The sequence below is a fragment of the Haplochromis burtoni genome, unplaced genomic scaffold, assembly GCF_018398535.1.
Source record: "Haplochromis burtoni strain Fernald_Lab_line unplaced genomic scaffold, NCSU_Asbu1 Contig_537, whole genome shotgun sequence".
NCBI classification, from domain to species: Eukaryota; Metazoa; Chordata; class Actinopteri; order Cichliformes; family Cichlidae; genus Haplochromis; species Haplochromis burtoni.
This window is the reverse complement of record NW_024582898.1, coordinates 273,313-292,331: the sequence shown is the minus strand read 5'-3', so window position 1 is coordinate 292,331 and position 19,019 is coordinate 273,313. Positions and strand designations below refer to the sequence as shown.

Below are 19,019 nucleotides of genomic sequence, written 5' to 3'. Positions count from 1 at the left end.
GCCATCAAAGAGCACCTTCTGTGTAAAGGAACCATATCTGTTTAATAAAGTAGTATTTTACATTTGCCAAGGCTGGCAAAAATGTCACCAGATATATCAAGTATAATCAAAATGTTGGACTCGAAATGATAGTCTAGTCTGCTGTAAGCTTTGTTACAGGTTACTGAATGGTACATTCCATTCTCCTTTCGTGTCCCCACCATATTGTCTAGTGTGTGTATACACCCCACCAACCAGTCCTGTGTTTGCTGTCCATTGAGATGAACTGGAGAAGCTGGGTTGGATCACCGTTCCTATTGTAAAGAGGACTGTAGCACCTTGCAAGCTGTAAATAATTATATTAGAATGACAGCTGTGGTTGTAAATTGTTCTGCACAGGTTGCTGTTCTTGTCTAGTTTTTGGGTTTTCTGGGGTTGGAGACACTTTGTTAAATGTTAAATTCTGAGACTTTGTTTCTAGCATCTCACCATGACTTCAGAAAGACGCAAGAATGTGACTTTTTCTGGAAGAGAAAAATAAAAATTGCTAGTGAGTCTGATCCAGGCAGCAATTTGACAAATATTTAGTTGGCAAAAGCATATTAACTTGATGAAGGAAAGCTTCTGCAGGCTTTTTCACTAAACCACAGCTGTCAGCACCACAACATCTGGTGGCAGGTTTTCTGATCCAGAAGCTGCAGTGCTTAAAAAATGTATTCGACCGTATTTCAGACATCTGTCAACTTGTTTAAAACTTATTTATTTGGCAAATAACAAACAAAAATCAAGTTAGTGGCAGCTTAAATTTGGCTAAGTCGGTAATTAATTAAATATAGCATTCCACCATTAAAATGAAAATATTCTGTTCAGGAATGCAAGTAAACAAAAGTAATTTAACAACAAAATTAGCTCTTTGCCATTTTTTACAGCTTCTTTGTAAAACAGCACATTTTAAAATTCATTGATAATGACAGCAATTGTATTTTAGCATTAAAATATTATTTTGATTATAGAGCTTGTACATAATGGTAAAGTGACGCTTACAGAAACATTATCTTGGTAACTACCAATGCTATTTATTTACGGTACCTATTAACCACTGTCTATGACTCTAGAACGTCAAAAGTGATTATATTGAGACCATTGTAGTGCTTAGCTGTCAGCTAATGCTACCAAGTTCGGTTCTTCATCAACAAATGTCATGAATGCAGCAAAGACACAGATACTTCCTAATTAGTGATGAGTAACATGCGTAACCTGTGTCGTTGTTGTATCGTTCTGTTCTGTCTGGTGTTGCACTGTCTTTGTTTTGGTTTTTTTGTAATTTTTGCACACTTGCACTTTATGTAGCCCTGTGTTGATTGCCTATGTCACATGTAGCACCATGGTCTTGGAGGATCGTTGTCTTGTTTTGCTGTGTACTGTACCATTGCACATGGTTGGAATGACGATAAAGCAATTTGACTTGACTTGACTTGAAAAAAACAACAACTAAAATTACACTGACGGCAACGCACACTTCTTGAATGGTTGTGAATACAATTAATCTCACAACAACCCAGATTATTGGTCACATAGTTGCAGTAAATTTCCTTTAAGAGACTTTAGCAGAATATGTAGCGGTCCATCTCAGTTACTCGATCGTGGCTCAAGAGTTGGGAGTTCGCCTTGTAATCGGAAGGTTGCCGGTTCGAGCCTCGGCTTGGACAGTCTCGGTCGTTGTGTCCTTGGGCAAAACACTTCACCCGTTGCCTACTGGTGGTGGTCAGAGGGCCCGGTGGCGCCAGTGTCCAGCAGTGCGCCCCAGGGTGGCTGTAACTACAATATAGCTAGCCATCACGAATGGGTGGATGACTGGATGTGTAAAGCGCTATACAAGTACAGACCATTTACTCAGTTAGCTGAGTGTACTTTGCAGCTGGAGCTACCTGTGTTTCAAACACACCTGTTAATCAAAATATCTACATCTCTTCTCCTGTAACCTGCTTTGTATACCAGCTATAATACTGGGGGATACTGGCTACAGTAAACATGTTTACTTCTCTGGTAAAGCTGTTTTTTTTTAAATGGGAGTCCGTGGGGTCGGACTTGCTTTGGCAGGCTTCTTTCTTTCTTGATCATTACATCATGTGTTTGAACTTTATGGTTTCGGTTAGATGTCAAACACTTGGTGTCTTCACCGAGTGCTGCTGCTGTCTAAATATAAATCAATGCTGAAGCTGCAGTATTGTACACTGTACAAGATCAGATATGTTTGGAAGTCAAACTTCAGGCAGTAGATTACTAAAATGACGGTTATTCCATATTTTTTTCCCATTACATTTAAAGGTTGATAGAAGCCAGCGTGGTCACAATTATATTTCCTTTTAAAATCTATGAACTTTTGCATATGATTCTACACACACAAATTTATTGAAATATCATGTGCAACTTTTGAGTGAGCTCTCACTCTGGTCATTCCTACACCTCATTCCTACATGCCGTCCCATTCCTCTCCATCCTACTGGGGGGACAGCCGGCTGCAGGAATGCAGGCCCGTCCCAACCGTCCCAAATGACTGCACACACAAAAAAGGATTTAACTCTTTGTCACAATTGTCCCCTCACACTCCGGCCTGCAAAGGGAGGAAAAAAAAACAAAACAGCACAAGACTCCTGAATCCACTGCCCCTCCACCATCTCGCCACCCTCAACCATGACCCACCCCCCTCCCTCCACTGTGGCCCCTACCTTTCTCCTGACCCCGGCCGCGTGCATAAAAGACCCATCAGAAGTATCGCTGGCCACATTTACAAGTGAAAGAGGCTTAATAATGGAGCGGTTAGGGAGAAGAATGAGAAGACAGAGGGGCACTCACAGATGTGGTGGTGCAAAGGGAGGGGGGAGGAAGGAGCAGCGTCCCATTGTTGCCCCCGCCACCGTCACCACCCAGCTCTGGTGGAAGGAAGGAAGAAGGGAGGGTTGGCGAGGGGTGAGGAGGTAAAGTGTGAGGTGAAAGTTACTTTTTACACAGATTTTGATGGCGGAGCAGAGAGGAGGAAGAGGATAAAAAGAGGGAGGAAGTAAATGTGGTGAATAGGAGGTTGGGGGTGGAGCACAACATTAAATTGCAGAAGAATAAATTAATACAACTACACTACTCTTACCTAGGAAAAAATAAAGGCTTGTCCAGCTGTTCTACTGGGACCGTGTGAAAAAAAGCTCAAAGGTCGCGGTGTGTGTGTGTGTGTGTGTGTGTGTGTGTGTGTGTGTGTGTGTGTGTGTGTGTGTGTGTGTGTGTGTGTGTGTGTTACGGTCATCCTGGCTTTTTCTTTCCCTGCGTCTCTCATTGTCCTGAACTGCATAGATGGCAGCACACAGCAACAGCAGCTGGGGTGAAGAGGCCTCTAAGCTGACCTTTGAACCCCTCCTCTTCCTCACACAGCCTGTGTGGTGGTGCTATTGGTGGGTGGGGTGGAGGGCGGAGAGCAGAGGGTGGGGGTTGATGAAGTCATCACAGCAGGGTCGTGGTGAGATGTGGCATATATAGGAGGCAGCCTGGTGCCTTTTGAAAGGATGAGGAGATGTTTCCAAAATTTCATCAAGCAGAGAGGAAACTGAAGTTTGGAGGTTTTGGCTGGTTTCCTGTTTGGTCGGTCACCTCCAGCAGGTGAGAAAAATGGCAGTTGGGCATCTCCAAAGAAACCAAGTTGGCTGAGAAAACAAGCTACAGTAATCTGTAGTAAATCTGGCAGCATCTGAAAAGTTTTCATTGGCCTTGGCTCAAAATTTGACATTTAAATGACAAACTTGACTCTAATGTTGTTTAACTTGACGTTTCTTGGGGTGCATACTTCAAGCACATCTCGTTGCTCAAGAGAGTAAAATCTAACAAAATGAAGAAACAATATTTAAACCGAATTTTGTCTCACGCCAACCTCATCTCCTAACATGAATCTACAACCAAACTGCTTCATTATGTTTGAGAAACGACCATGTTCTCAAATCTCAGAAGCACCGTGCACCACGATTCTTACTTTGGATGACACCAACATGACCTACAGTTCTTCTGTAATGAATATTTTTGGTGATTTGTGATTAATTTATGTTCTTTCATTCAAATAAGTCTGCCTTCTTTCATCTGGGAATACTGGTAAAAATCAGACACTTCCAGTAATGCACCTCTCCTCCAGTTTTCCCATGAATTTATGTGTAGTTTCTGCTCACACTCTAACCAGTCACTTTAGATAGCTGCCCCTCCCTGAGCCTAGTTCTGCCTCTTCGTGTTTAAAGGGAGTTCTTCCTCCCTACAGTTGCCAGGTGTTGTTTAAACAGATAAACTATACTTCTGTGTCAGATCATCATTATTTACATCATGACGGGACCCCATTTTAACTCTACGTCGAAACCTGACGTGCACCTCCCTCCCAGGAAACGTAACTACACGTCGTGTTGACACATACCACGGCGTGAATGTGTGAAAATGCAGTGTGGGGATAAAGGTAGTTTCCGTTTACATCTGTTTGGTTTACCTAAAATAAAGACAAACAAAATCTAGAAGTCTGTCGCACAAAGAGAAACTCAAGACGTTAACCCAAAGCACAGTGCTGCTCACACACACTACCAACAAAGGTATTCTGGCGCTGGAGTGCTCTTCTTTCTCGTGCTCCCTTATCTAATTACTGAATGTGTTTAGCTGTAAGATGCGGTACCTAAGGCAGCAGAGAGAAAACGCAACACATGTCCACACATGCAAAATGGGCGCTACACAATAAAACTGAATTGAAATGAACATATGAAGATGTCAATTTTAAAAAATAACTTTCACCCCAGAGTTTTGACTCCAGGGTTCATTTTTAAATCTCATGTTTAGGCGACTGTGTGGTAGGATTTAGAAAAAGCCAATTCCAAAAAAAGTGGTCAGACAGTGTAAAATGTAAAGAAAAACAAATACAATTGTTACAGATCTCATAAACAGTTATTTTATTCACAATATAGAAAACATATCAAAACTTTAAAGTAAGAACACTGAATACTTCTACTTTGAAACCATACTGTTAATGATAGTATGAGTGCTTTTAACAAGCCAGAAGGCCACTCTCCTCTTTAGTCTGGAGGATGGTGCATCCTTGTTTTCCACTTTGCCTCAGTTGATATTAAACAAGCTTTGGGCCAGAGAATGAGATCTGTACAGATATGACTTCTTCCATATATAATGGAGCTTTGCTCTGCATTTGTGGATGGCTCCATGAGCTGTTCACAGAGATTGGTGGAAGTGTTCCTGAGCCCATGCAATGATTTCTATGAATTAATCATGCCTGTTTTTTAATCCAGTGTTGCCCTGCAGGCCATAAGATCACAGGCATCCAATTTAGGTTCCAAACTTTTATCCATTACACAATCTCTGACTCATTTGATATCATGTACTGTAGGTGATGAGATATTTTATACTTTATACTGCTCGTATCATTCCCAATCATGTTACTAATCTCCATCTATCCTAACCTGTTACCAGTTAAATACACGATATTCCTCCAGCGGTTTTCTTTAAGTAACACCAACTTTTTACAGCATTTTGCTGTCCCTGTCTCAACTTTTTTGAGACATCTTGCTGCCATCAAACTCAAAACTAGCTCTTTTGAAATATATATTTTCTTTTTTTTTGTGTGATTAAAATGTGCATCTATGAGATTTGCAAATTATTGCATTGTTTTTTTTATTTATATGCTACTCAGTGTCCCAATAGAGGGTAGATAAGAAATCTGATGGGGTGGTGCTTTTACCTAAATACTAATATCAGCTGATGTGATTATGTTTATCAGGTATAATTGTCTAGGTTAGGTGGATGAGAATCTCAGCCTCAACATGAACAGGAACATCTAGTCTAGGGACTGTGAAGTATTGCCAATATTTACATCGAAATCAATGCAAGAACTTTTTCACAAATTGTACATAAAATAATGTGAGTTAGTTATAAATTCAGTGATTTGTTGAATAGTTTATACTTTCCCATATTTTAAGACCATCTTGCACCAGCCTTCCCTTTTGTTTCTCCAGTGAAACGTCCAGAATTTGATCGTTAAATTTTAATTTACAAAATGGTCAATGGTGATGAAGAACCACTCACCAGTGCTGTCACCTATTGGTTAATGAACTCCAGTTTCGAGGCTTCGTGCATTTGAGCCGCTGTTGTGTTGAAACCAGATGTGACAGCAAGGGACAGATCTACCGGCTAATGACTTGTGAATCTCAAATTGTTAATTAACGAGCATACCCAGGACAATTCTCCTTTCTGATACTTGAAAATGATAACCATGTGAGATAAAATGAGTGATTTAGCCCAAGAACCATCATCAAAGTTTTTTCAGTCCAAGACCTGTTTCTCCTTAGACTTCTGTGGGACTTGAAGATGTTTTTGCAAACACGGGTATCGCCCCCTGTTGGCAATTAAAGAATGCAGCTGGATGCGGAATGATTCTGGAGCCTATCCCTGCTCTCACAGGGCAAGAGGAGGGGTTTGATCTGCACAGGTACCCAGTCTGTCGCAGGGCTAACACAGAGAACAAAGAACCATTCACACTTTCACACCTACAGCCAATTTAAAATCACCATGCAATTTAACCCCAACTGTGTCTTTACCAGAGAGAACCCACACAGGAAGGATTCAAACCCAGGACCTTCCTGCTGTGAGAGGATGGTGCTAAGTACCACCCCACTGTGCCAACTCAGTGTAAAAATGAGGTGTCATGCGTAAATGAGTTGGATCTAATGACAAGTAAGTTAAGAGAAATGTCCACACAAGTGAGAATGTAGCTTCACGGACTGAAAAGAGTGAACAAACACAGCCTCCTGAAGACCTCTGACACCTGTTCATTTCCGATGGAGAAACTATTAATTTCCTGCTCAACGAGATATCAGAGTTACGTCTTTCTCAGAGATCTAATCAGCATCGCATCTCGTACAGAGAGCTGATACACAGCAGCTCCAGTCATTCACAATCAAGGACAGGTGGATAAAAAAAAAAAAATCATGCTTCACCCTTTTTGAAGCAATTTGTAATAAAATACCAGAAAAACAGGCTTTTATAAAGTTTTCAGTGCTGGATAATGTTGAGAAAGGATGAGTTTTAAATGAACATGTTGTTGTATTACATGACCATTATCTACTTGTTGAGTTACACCAAATAACAGTCGTTAACCGCTTTATGTGAAGAACACTGACTTCACTGCAGGTTTTACAGATGTCTTTCAGTCTCTTGATATTTCAACTGTTAGACTATGGATATGTAATTACTGTACAAAACAGTGACTTATCTTTAGAAAGCATCTTCAGTGTAGTAAATTTAACAGCAGCTTTTTCATGCACAGTCTTGACCCCCAAAGTCTTGATGCATGCTCAATCATCCAGGTAAGTAAATCCCAAAAGGTTGTTTCTGTTCCTGCAGTCAGCTGAGACTGAAGAAGTCACTTGGACGTAGCGTTTTCTCCCACTGAAAATGTTACGGCCGGATGAACAAAATCAACCTTTTGGGGTTTTGCTCCTCAAAGTTTTTCAATGAATGCGGCAGCAAATGTCTTAGTTTTTTGTGGTCGTGGGGTCTTACTAAGCATTTTCAGTATGAGTGTCATTATGATTGGAGGAATAATTATCTCAGAATGAGAAACACAGAACTCCGAATGTATTTACGTTAAACAACTTCTCGATTCAGTCGCTCTGGGCACTTGGGTTTCCAGTGGCAAATAAATCACAAATGATAAACAGAAGAATGAATGTAACTTCAAGTTGGTTAAGCGAAAAAAAAAGAAAGAAACTGGAGATTAATTTAGCAAAAGAATGGGGAATGCCGGGCCTCAAGGGCCGGTGTCCTGCAGGGCCTTGATCCAAAACAGCTGATTTAAATGGCTAAAGTACCTCCTCAACATGTCTTGAAGTTCTCCAGAGGCCTGGTAACGAAGTAATTATTGGATTCAGGTGTGTTGACCCAGGGTGAGATCTAAAACCTGCATGACACCGTCGCTTGAGGCCTGGAGTCCTGCAGTGACCAGTTGCCTGATCCAACATAAAGCACCCAAAGGGTTAAAAAGTAATTGGACCCTTTACTATCTTTCTTTGAAATCAGACTGGTGATTGTTAAAAAACTGAATCAAAAATAAATAAACAAATAAAGCTGTAGTTACATGTCATATTCACAGAAGTAATGGGAACAACTTTATTAGGTGATCAAACGCGTTTCAGCTTGTGGCCTTCACCAGGATCAACTGAGTCTTCATGCCATCAGATGTTTGATCTTCTCCATGCACCTTGGAATTGGTGAAGTTGTCCCAGAAATATTTGTTGATATTCTCAGAAGTAAAAAGAATATTTTCCATTAAAATGCAAGAAAACAGAGAAATCTCCCTGTTTTATTAAATAAATACTGGACAAAAGGCACAGAACACCTTTCTTGTGCCATTACATTTTATTTTTGCTTTACATTGTAGCAGTAAAAGGTGCACAATACCTCAAACGCTTCAGTCACGAATGTTCAGAAGCTGGACCTGAAACTTGTGTAACTCAGAAGAAACAACAAGGACAAAAACCAAAGTGTTTTGTTGTGGAGATTGTATTAACCGTGGTAGTGTGAGGAGTCTAACTGTCGCCGATTATGGATGGCATAAAAATTTTCATACAAAACATGACTGAGTTTTAGCCTGGAGTCTGCCTTCTCCACAGCAACACAGCAAAGCTGAGTGGAAAAAGTAAAAATCAATCAAAAAAAAAAAAACTGGCGTTTGATTTGACTATTAGACTTTTCTGTACTGAAAGCAAAGCTAATGAACGCTGATCCCTGCGGCCGTCTTGAGTTTCACGAGCCTCTGTGTGTGTCAACCTTCACCCTGATAAGATAAGAATTTCATCTTCATCCTGTGAACTCCGTTACCCTTGTTCTTCACTGCATTTAACAGGCAATTTATTACAAGAAAAAATTAATACTTTATAATTAGTAATTTGGTGTAAACAATCCAAACTTTTGGCAATATTTCATAATTGACAAAGAACACCAGGTCTTTTTAATACTCCATAAAGTGCACTTTCAGTGTTTTAAAAACATCCCTACCTGCTGCCTTTACAGTACAGTTTAAAGCAATGAAACAAAATAAAAGCACTACAGAACTCACTCACATGGGAGTAAGTGAATTAAAATGCACTGAGCTCTTGGTGAACTCAGCTTCACCTCCGTTACACTTGTCTAAAACAAAGTCTTTACTGCCACCTGATGGCAGAAGTGGACACATGCTCCCAAAATATGGCATCGAGCCTGCAGGGCTGCAGCACACAAGTTGTTGTTTTTTCCCCCCCAAGTAAAACTCATCTCTTCTTCTTTCATTTGTTTTAAAATGATCTGGCAAAGGAGCTCCTTTATCCTGTGACATCTTTCAGTCCTAAAATATATTCTACTTTCTAATAAGTCGACTGATGACGTGTACTTTCATGTCAAGCTCTCTTTGCCACAAGCCAAATATGTCGCTTCATCCGGGTGAAAAACTTGGATAATGATCGTCGAAAGTCAACACTTAGCAAAAATCCCATTGCTGACAAATGTTACCCAAAATAAAAACAATCTTGTGTGATCCCTTTTGGGAAAAATATTAGAAAAATGAAATGAAGACAAAACAAACAAAAAAGGTCTTCGCTCACTCAGCAAAGAACCTCCAGCTGTTTAGTCCGCTCTGGACACCTGTGACAATTCCTCATCAGTGTGACCATGAAGGGATGGCGGTGTTGACAAAGAATAAATTAAGACTGGATAAATAATGAGCCTAAAAACAAGAAAACATCAATTAATGACTTCCAGTTGAAGCCTTTGAAACCTGAAACCACAACATACCAACAAAAATATATAAAAATTAAAAGGTAGAGCTGGGTTTGAGGTAGAGTGTGGCATGACTCCTGAAAAAGTCAGAAAACGCCAACTATACCTTCATGGAGACACTCACTGATTGCAAATCCGGACAGTCAGGAGTTCCACTCCCCTTGATTTCATGCTCCCAGGGCATCCTAGCCTCCAGATGCTGTTCTGACCTGCATGTGAGCATCTTTCTCAGATTTTCCCTTTCAGTCCTAAAAGTTAAACCCAGTTCCCCTCAGCTCACAGGAAAAAGTTGATTTTGGCAGGGACAGTCTTACAGCCAGTGCTGGAGAAGTACTTTCCCTTAGCTGGAGTGTAGTTCATGTCGCCCCCTACTGCCTCCACCACGTCATTGCGGCTGCAGCTGCCCCGCTGGCAGAGCTGTGAGTGCACGCAGCGCTCGACGTGGTATCGGCTCAGGGGCAGGAAGGGAACAAAGCGGGTGATGAGCTTCTGCTGAATGATGTTGGACTTGAAGAGGCCGCCTGAATGGGGGGTTAAAAACTCACTTCAGTTACTGAAGTAATGAAAGCTTTCATCAGCAATGCACTGGAAAATTAGCTCAAAGAGGCTGCTTAATTTCTGTGTTCATTATGATGCACTGCTGCAGAGCGATGATGCTGCTTCTATTATGGGCTTTAATTTTATATTCATGATTAACTTAAATGAATCAAAGTCAGAAGACCAGTTTTAGCTCTGGAAGAGCACCAAAGCATCAGTATCACTGCCTTCTTCCTCTTCTAGTGAACATGCAGTAAAAAAAAAACAAAAACAAAACACTGTGTTTGAACAAACCAAGGCAAGAACACTGACATGAAAAAAACTCTTTTACCTCCTGACACCAGCATTTAAAATGTCTTAACCTTCTCACACTTTCAACATACATCTTCACCTGCTCCAACTGAAAATCCAGGTTGTACATAAGCCGGAGTCATCACATCACACCTTTCCCTAAACCTCCTGATAATGGCTCACAGTACGACTTAGAATTGATTTTAGGATCTATTTCAAGGTCCTTCATGGCTTCTCTCTGTGCTACATATCTGAACTAAGAGACCTTTACCCAACAATCTGAGTCTTTGTCCAGGCTCTCATGTGACTGTTATCTGGTGCTGAGGCTACAGCCTACTGGCCAAGCGTTTATGACCCATTTAATTTGATTGCAGTTACTTCTTTTTTAATTTATTTCTCCCTTTAAATGTTATTGAACGTAAGTATTGATCTGTAAAGCATTTTATGTGCTCTGTAAATAGAAAACATTAATATTTTATCATGGTTATTGTTACTTTTACTTTTTCTACTTCAAGCACTTTGCAACTTGTTCTCTAATATTTGCCTTCCTCTTGTTTTTGTCTACATTTCTCCTTTTTGTTATTTCTACTATATTTACTATTATTTATATTTTATTCAGTTCTCAGTTGATCAGCTGAGAACTCCCACAATTTCGTTGTACATGTACAATGACAAGGGCCATTCTATTCGGTTTTATTCTATCCTATACACAGAAAATACTGAACTTTAATCAAACTCTGAAGCGGTTTGGGATGAAACCGCCTTACCCTAAGAGTGTGGAGTACTTAAACATGTAAAATGAGTCTTACTTGTGTTATTGTTGTAAACTGCCTGTGCGATGGCCTCCTGCAGGTTGTCCAATTTGATCTCCTCTCTCTCTCGTCCTGCCTGACGGTTCTCCAGAGCCACTTTGTTTATCACCTCCTCTCCTGCAGTGCTGCACACAAGAAACACAAAATAAGCTGCCTGTCCCTTTGTAATAAAAAAAATAAAAAAAACAACCTTCTTCTTTAAGCATCACCGGGAGAGAAATAAAGTTTTGAGCATTAACTGTTCATGAAAGCTTTAAGTTATTTTGACAAAGAGAATACAAGAACTTCTTTTGGAGAGAGTTCATATCCGCAGAATTAGTGTCATATAGATCCTTCTTGGTGCTTTAGGAAGCTAAACACTGGACATGTCTCACTGCATTAGGGGAGTGTTAAGTACCTGATAAAGAGGTATATTGCCTTGCGGTAGTTGGTGCGAAATACAACATGAGACGGACCCAAAAAGGGCTCCAGGACATCAATGAGGCCTGGAGGCATCTTCTCCATCTCATCAAAAATGAAAACTGAGCGAGCGCACTCCGTCAGGTTTCCCTGCACCCAGTCCTTCAGCTCCTCCTACAAAACCAAAGGATGGATATTTAATTTCACAAGCTCCCAACACATCACCTATGACTGCAACTAACAATGCTTTTAATTACGTCTGCTGCTGTTCTGCTTTTATTACTTAATTATAGGCTGTGTAACATGTATAACTGCAAATACTGTTGTCTGAAAGGCGGCACTCGCTTGTGAAATTTTAGTATATAATTAAATGATTACTAACTAGTTCCCACTTAGTTAAGTCTATAGACAGAGTCTGCTGAACATAAAACAAAAATGATCATATGAGTCAAGTATCTTTTTTGTGTCTACTTGTGTGATCATTTTTGTTTTGACCAGCCCATCTTCCCTGAAATTGGGAGCAAAATCACAGGACTCTCTTGTAAGTTCTAAATGTATGTTCCTAAGAAGAAAGCAGTGTCCTGTTTGCACATTAGGAATGATAGCATTCAAACTTCCCTTTGTTATGGTCAACAAACATTTTATATTGAACACACAATAAAACGACTAGTACATTACTTCAGATTTTAGATATAACCATTTGTCTTTCTCAACATACCCTGTACTGCTTGACTCGGTGGGGCAAGGGGAAGTGCAGCGTGGGGACAAACTGGTGGACATACGGGCTGCTCATGGCTGAGCCGTACAGATGATTTCCCAGCATAGAGCTGACCAGCGTCTTTCCCGTCCCAGAGGAGCCGTGGAAAGACAGCACCAGTGGCTGACTGGGGCTTTTATTATGAAGGAACCTTCCCACCTCTTCTGACACAATGTCCTGAGCCAGATGCTGTCCATAGACATTCTTGTAGAGGTCCCACTCCAAGTCTGGCGATCAGAAAAAAAGGACAGTCACAATCTTTCTTCGTGGAATACTAGAGGGGTGGGGTGCCCTGTAATAACCGGAATAAAGGGTTATAGGAATAAGCTTCAGGAACAAAACAGAGCAAGAAAATTCTACTTCTCGTGGCTGTTATCATGAAAAACCTGCAAAGTAGACAACTAGCTAATTTAATTACAGATATTGTAAGAGATTTCTTGTATTCAGCCAGCTAGCATACCAGTTAGAAAAGCAGGAATAAGCTACAATGAAAGCCTTAATTGCCTCCTCGGGAACACTGTACACTAAAAAAACAGTTAGCGGATATATTTTTTATAGGAAACGCATGTAGTATAATACAGCAACAATAAAGTACGGTTTCATTAACAAGCTGTTTGCACTTTGTTTTGGTACAAAGCTAGCTGCTAACACGAAGTAGCCTCCGTAGGTTAGCATCGACAAGTACGTCTCACCTCTAATATTCGGCTTAAAGTCACAGTCGCAGCTGTCCGATATGGTGCAGTAAAGTTTCTGGAAAACGCAGCAGACTGGGTTACAAAAGAACAAAAACAGCACAAACAGTGTCGCCAACATTTTGGCTGCCTGCTTGCAGACAGAAAAGCTCAGTTTGGAGCTTCTCCTTATCGCTACCGGCTGATTTTGTAGTTTTTTCCTCCCCGAAAGGCGCCCAGAAAGACGTAGCTCAGTGACGAACTGGACTACAATTCCCAGAGAGCATCCAGCACGGGCCGTGAATTGTAGGACACGTTGGAGGATCACCGTCCAGAAAAACGCATGACTTTGGCAAACTTTACTAGAAATCTGCCTGACATGATAGACGCAGTTTCTGTTCTACCATTTACTTTAACTGGAATGGGGAATAAGAGGGCGAAACGGTCTGGTATCAGGATTTTTGTTTGTTTGTTTGTTTGTCTGAAAGAAAGTTGTGACACCAGGTTTAACAGGGTTATTGCTAACAAGTCACAAACTTTCTTGTTTTTAGTCGAAACATCAAACCTGAACCCCAGACTTCCAGTTAATTCACAGATATTCCATATGGCGTTTAGGTAACAGTGAAACAGAAGCAGAAGGTGCGGAAAGGCCACATACATAATGTAGCCTTCAATTTTACTAGATAAATAGAATCTTGCATACTAGAACATGGGTAAAAATAGGAAACATGGTGTAAAGTAATAGGTTATATAATTTATATTCATAAACCTAAATGGGATGGCTCTAAACCTCATTTTTTATCACTTTGATGTTTATTTATTTATTTACTTATTTACCTGGTATGGTCCCATACTTTCTAGGAACTTTAAACAACAGAATATTTTAAAAAAAACTTTGTTGTTGTAGCTCCAAATGAAACAGAGACAAACCATCTGGGTTAAAATATCATACTTAAAAATGCAATTCGCAGTAATTTCTTAAACATGTTTAATATCCATTTAATGTAATTATGCATGTAGATTTTTTGAAAAATTCAAATAAAATGTGTTTGTGTTTGTGAAAGGTCTTCTATTAGCAAGTCAAAATAAAAAACAAAAAAACCCCCAGAGCTATAAATCCAAGTTGTGTCCTGCATACAGCAGAGGGAGCTATTAATGTGAAAATGATCTTTGATGGAGTCATGTGTTATAACATTCTGGGTCCTTGCTTATGTTCCAGAAAAAAATAAAATAACTTAATTTGTTTGTTTAGGGTTTTTTTCCTTCACTTTTGTCATGGACAGCACACTTCAGATATGCACCTCAGTGAGATGTCTGTTTTTGTAGTTTTATTAACAGTGACCTAAGCTTCATGCATATGATTAAACCTTTTTTTTTTTTCAAACTAAAATACAATATTTTGCAATGTTACATTTTAAAACATCTTGAATAATGGTAATTGGGTGTATACCTTCAGTTCCTCAGGTTTATGTTTTTGAGGTTTGGGAAACAGACTAAGGAATGTTGGTGCTGCTTCAGCACAGGATGTGCTTTGAGCGTTTTAGTGTTTAAGTTTTGACTTCCTGTCTTTGGTTTATCACTCTAGGGACTCTTTTCACCTAACCAGTGTTCCACTGTATCATTTTTAATGAGAGTTTTCTTGCTGTTCTTTGTAGTTGGGTTGTTTTCCTTTATACTCTGATCATTTTCTCTAGTTTCTTGACTCAGACTTTTTGACTGATTGTCTTCATTGCTTCCAGCTGTCTCCTGTTTCCCATCCCTGTTCAGCTCACAGTGTAAAAAATAGACCTGTCATTCTCTTGTGATGTGTTATCTCTACACCTTTCTGTTCCGTCTTCTGCAGCTCTTTTAATTTATTCTGTTGCTCCCTTTGCTTAAGTTTTTAGATTTAGAATCTTCACTTAAAACTTGAACTTTTTGTTCAGTGTTCTCTACCTGGGTTTATATATATGGGTTTTGGCACAGACACATTTTTAATGATGCATTTCCATGATTTGTTTGTATATTTTTTGTACTTATGTACATGTTACCCTGTAAGAAAAATCATGAATTTTTAATTCAATTCAATTCAATTTTATTTATACAGCGCCAAATCACAACAACAGTCGCCTCAAGGCACTTTATATTGGAAGGTAGTCCCTACAATACATACAGAGAAAACCCCAACAATCATATGACCCCCTATGAGCAAGCACTTTCACGACAGTGGGAAGGAAGAACTCCCTTTTAACAGGAAGAAACCTCCGGCAGAACCAGGCTCAGGGAGGGGCGGGGTCATCTGCAGTGACCGATTGAGGTGAGGGGAGGAAGACAGGACAAAAGGCATGCTTGGGAAGAGAGACAGAAATTAATAACAAGTTTACAAGTAAACAGGTATTTTAGAGATATTGCGCAAATGGTAGCAAGTAGTCCTACATATTCCAAGGTTCCTCACAGTGTTACTGGAGGCCAAGGTAATGCCATCCAGAGTAAGATATCATATTTCTCATCATATTAGACTTTAGGTCCTATTACAATAGCCTCAGTTTTATCTGAATTTAGAATCGCAAAGTTACAGGTCATCCAGGTCTTTATGTCTTTTCCTGCAGTTTAACTAATGAGTGTCAAAAATCTGAAGTGGTTTTGTTTATTTCATTTTCCTGATTGTAACTGGGTTTAGAAGCAGGTGATTCACTTTGAAATGTAAATTCACCACAGCAGAAGAATACAGGAAGAGTTTGGCATGTTCAAGTTCATCACTCCACAGAAATATGCCACACACAGACTGACATTGGGGAGTGATCGGTAACCCCCTCAAGCCTGTAGGTAAAAGCTTTAATGGTGGAAGCGTTGAAACAGTAGGGCAGTGATTTAGAAAAGCTTCAGCACCGACATGTCAAAGGCCCGGGGAAAGTGAGGCATGTTAGTGTGTATGCTGCAGCGCGGCCCGAGTTGCCAGCTAGCTCACAAGCATGACTGTTTTTATTCAATAAAACAACCTCCAGTGAAATAAACGTTATTTACACTTTTTGATAAATAAAAAGTAAAACTGTTTAAGATTACAAAAATGATCTGCACCTGTGTGCCGTACTCGTGCAGTTAGGATCAGTTCACTCCCCTTACATTAAAAGTAACATTGTTATAATAAAAAGAAAAAGAAACAAAGAGGAAACACGAACTGACCCCAGGTTACATTTAATAATCTCTTCAAATGATAAAATCCTAATTACTGAAAAGATACAAAAAACTAAACAAAAACTGAAATGCAGATGTACAGTTATTCTGTTATTACATTCTACAATGTGACATATGTTTGTGGATTTAGCTAAGGTCCAGCCTTTAGGGAGATTAAAACATTTACAAACATGAGCCTATCAGACTGAGGCACAGCCTCGGTAACCTAAAGGGCACCACATATTTACACTTCCAAATCATGTCATCCTGTGCCACTTTCGAGTAGATACAGTCCTTTGTTAGGTAAACTAACACAGGACAATGTTGATCTGTGACGCTGTTGAAGCAGTACAAGTCCTCAGTCAAAAATAAAAACACCCTCTGGAGACTCCATCAAAGCATTTAGTGGTTTCTTTCACAAACTGTCGTCATTCTGCTGAAGCTTTCAGACAAAGTTCCTCAACCTTGAGTTACATCAGTTTAGCTTCAAAAGAAACTGGAAAAGTGCTGGTATGGGAAGGTAAGCATTTATAAAATTGCAGTCTCACTCTTCAAGTATCCCGGTCTGCTACATGTGACAGATTTGAACTAAGTGGGTGCACTGCTTCGTTCTGGTGTCTACACGCTTAGGAAGCCTGCTTGTTTGAAAGATCACAGCACTTTCCCTTTTAATGAGCTTTCAGTGGAGGAGCTTCTCAGTGTCCAACACAGTAATTGTCCATGTATGTAGGCATGAGCTCATAAACAAGGCCTCTAAAAACAGTGCTGGGGTCAGTGTCGTCTGATGGGTGGCTCCAGCTTGTTGGACAGGGCGGTAAGCACCTGGTCAAACTTAGAGTATCGCAGAGCCTGTTGCTCCTCGGCCCCCCGGCTCCCCCACAGCAGCCGCATCTGGAAATCAGTCAGGAAAAGCTCCAGGACTTCGGCCCGCTCCCGGAAACCTGCAACATCACATCAGTTTAACATTATTAGCAGCACAGGAGTGTAGAAAGGAACCAGAGACTACCATTTCTACCACAGACGTCCCTGTAACTGGACCTGTCTCAAACATGAACAAGAACAGAATGTGTGAATGAGAGGGATGAACAGGGAAGCTGCAAGGAGCAGAGGTAATGAAGGTAGAGTTTAAATATCAGAGGTCAACCATCAGAACAGACAAGTGCACAAGAAAGGTGAAGAAGAGAGTGAAGCCAGGGTGGAGGGAGTGTGGATGAGCATGAGGGGTGATGTGTGACAGAAGCCAGAGCAAAGAGAAGTTTTACTAGATGGTATTGAGACCTGCTATGATGCATGGTTTAGAGGCGGTGCCCCTGACAAAAAGACAAGACAAAGACATTGGAAGTGACAGGGTTGAGCGGTTTCTTAGAGAGGCAAGACTGAGATGATTTGGACATGTAGAGGAGGGATAGTGGATGTAATGGACAAAGGATGCTGAACGTTGAGCTGCCAGGCAGGAGGAAGAGAAGAAGACCACAGAAAAGATTTGGCATGCAGAGAGTTGGCGTGACAGCAGAGGATGATGGGCATAGGGTGAGATGGATGGAGACCCCATCAGGAGCAGAAGAAGAAAAGAAGAGTTTATTTGCAGGAGAAGTGAAAGAGGAAGTTCTTGCAGTTCACTATACAGCCTTCGGTTGTTCATTTGGCCTACCAGGCGTGAAGCTATTTATTACTGATTAATAATAATATAAACTTCAACTTAAAATAAACCATCAACTCAAGAATGATCATAGAACAGGATTTAGGAAATTATAGCACTTTTCCTAATTATTTTTTATAATTAGATTATTTAATGCTGCAGCATGTACCAGTCTCTTCAATAAAAGGTTTCAAATGTAGTTTGACTTGCATGCATTTCATGCATGCCTCAATCTGACTTTATTATATTTTATTGCAGGTTGCCACCTGGTTGGAACCACTGTGTTGGCCTTTTTCCAGATTGAAAAAAAAACATGCTCTAGACTACCAATGCTTAAGTGGCTGCTAAGAAATGCTAGGCTACTTTTCTGCTAAAACTCGAGGAAAGCAGTATTAAAAAAAAGAAAGGGAAAAAAGTGAAAGCACATTAGAAACAACATGAAGAACAGCAAGAAGCTGCAGCACCTAACATGCGATCAGAGTTCCTGCAGTGGAATGGCAACTGTGTGGAGAGTAAATACAGCAGGTCCCAAGACGGATCCCTGTGGTCTTTCGTGTTTAAATTTTCTAAAGGTTTGTATTTCATTTGCTAATATTATAAAGCAGACATACTGCATTTTGTTTTCGTCAAAGCTCTCTCACCTTGTAATTTGCTCTCAGCATTAGAGCGGTAGATGCCCCCTAGCTGGGCAATGGTTCTCGCCGCCCCAAGGTGGAACATGACCACTTCCACCCCGACTTCCACCGTTTCCCACAGTTCTGTCCCCTCCTCACCCACCACCGCATTCTTCTCCATCAGAGTCAGAAGAGGGAGGACGTGGGGGAAAGTGGTGTTGGACAGCGGACAGCTTTCTGGAGAGTTGAAAGACAGATACAGAGATCATGTTTGTTGTGGAAACAATGGTGTAGCACCAAGATATGAGCAGGAATTGTTTCTCCATGCTTTTATCC

The 19,019-nt window shown here is 40.4% G+C and overlaps 2 protein-coding genes across 3 annotated transcripts in view; both read right to left on the bottom strand.

The window, feature by feature from the left end:
- Positions 1-4,145: 4,145 nt before the first annotated feature.
- tor2a (torsin family 2, member A) lies at positions 4,146-13,506 on the bottom strand. Of its 2 annotated transcripts, XR_001335735.2 has the most exons (6): positions 13,299-13,506; positions 12,568-12,833; positions 11,848-12,023; positions 11,448-11,575; positions 9,935-10,331; positions 4,146-9,757 (listed from the first exon to the last, which is right to left on the bottom strand). XR_001335735.2 is itself a non-coding variant. In XM_005947644.3 (5 exons), the coding sequence occupies exons 1-5, from the start codon at positions 13,417-13,419 to the stop codon at positions 10,087-10,089; spliced, it is 936 nt and encodes a 311-aa protein (XP_005947706.1). In that variant the 5' UTR covers positions 13,420-13,506; the 3' UTR covers positions 4,148-10,086. The 2 variants fall into 2 exon arrangements, 1 of the variants encoding a protein (XP_005947706.1); XM_005947644.3 differs by having other exon boundaries at positions 4,148-10,331.
- Positions 13,507-16,256: 2,750 nt separating this feature from the next.
- Positions 16,257-19,019, bottom strand: part of sh2d3cb (SH2 domain containing 3Cb) — a gene marked incomplete in the record, with an annotated part of 45,227 nt that continues 42,464 nt past the window's right edge. The window contains 2 exon segments of the mRNA XM_042214240.1: positions 16,257-17,371; positions 18,711-18,920. Coding sequence (XP_042070174.1) covers positions 17,202-17,371; positions 18,711-18,920 — 380 coding nt within the window.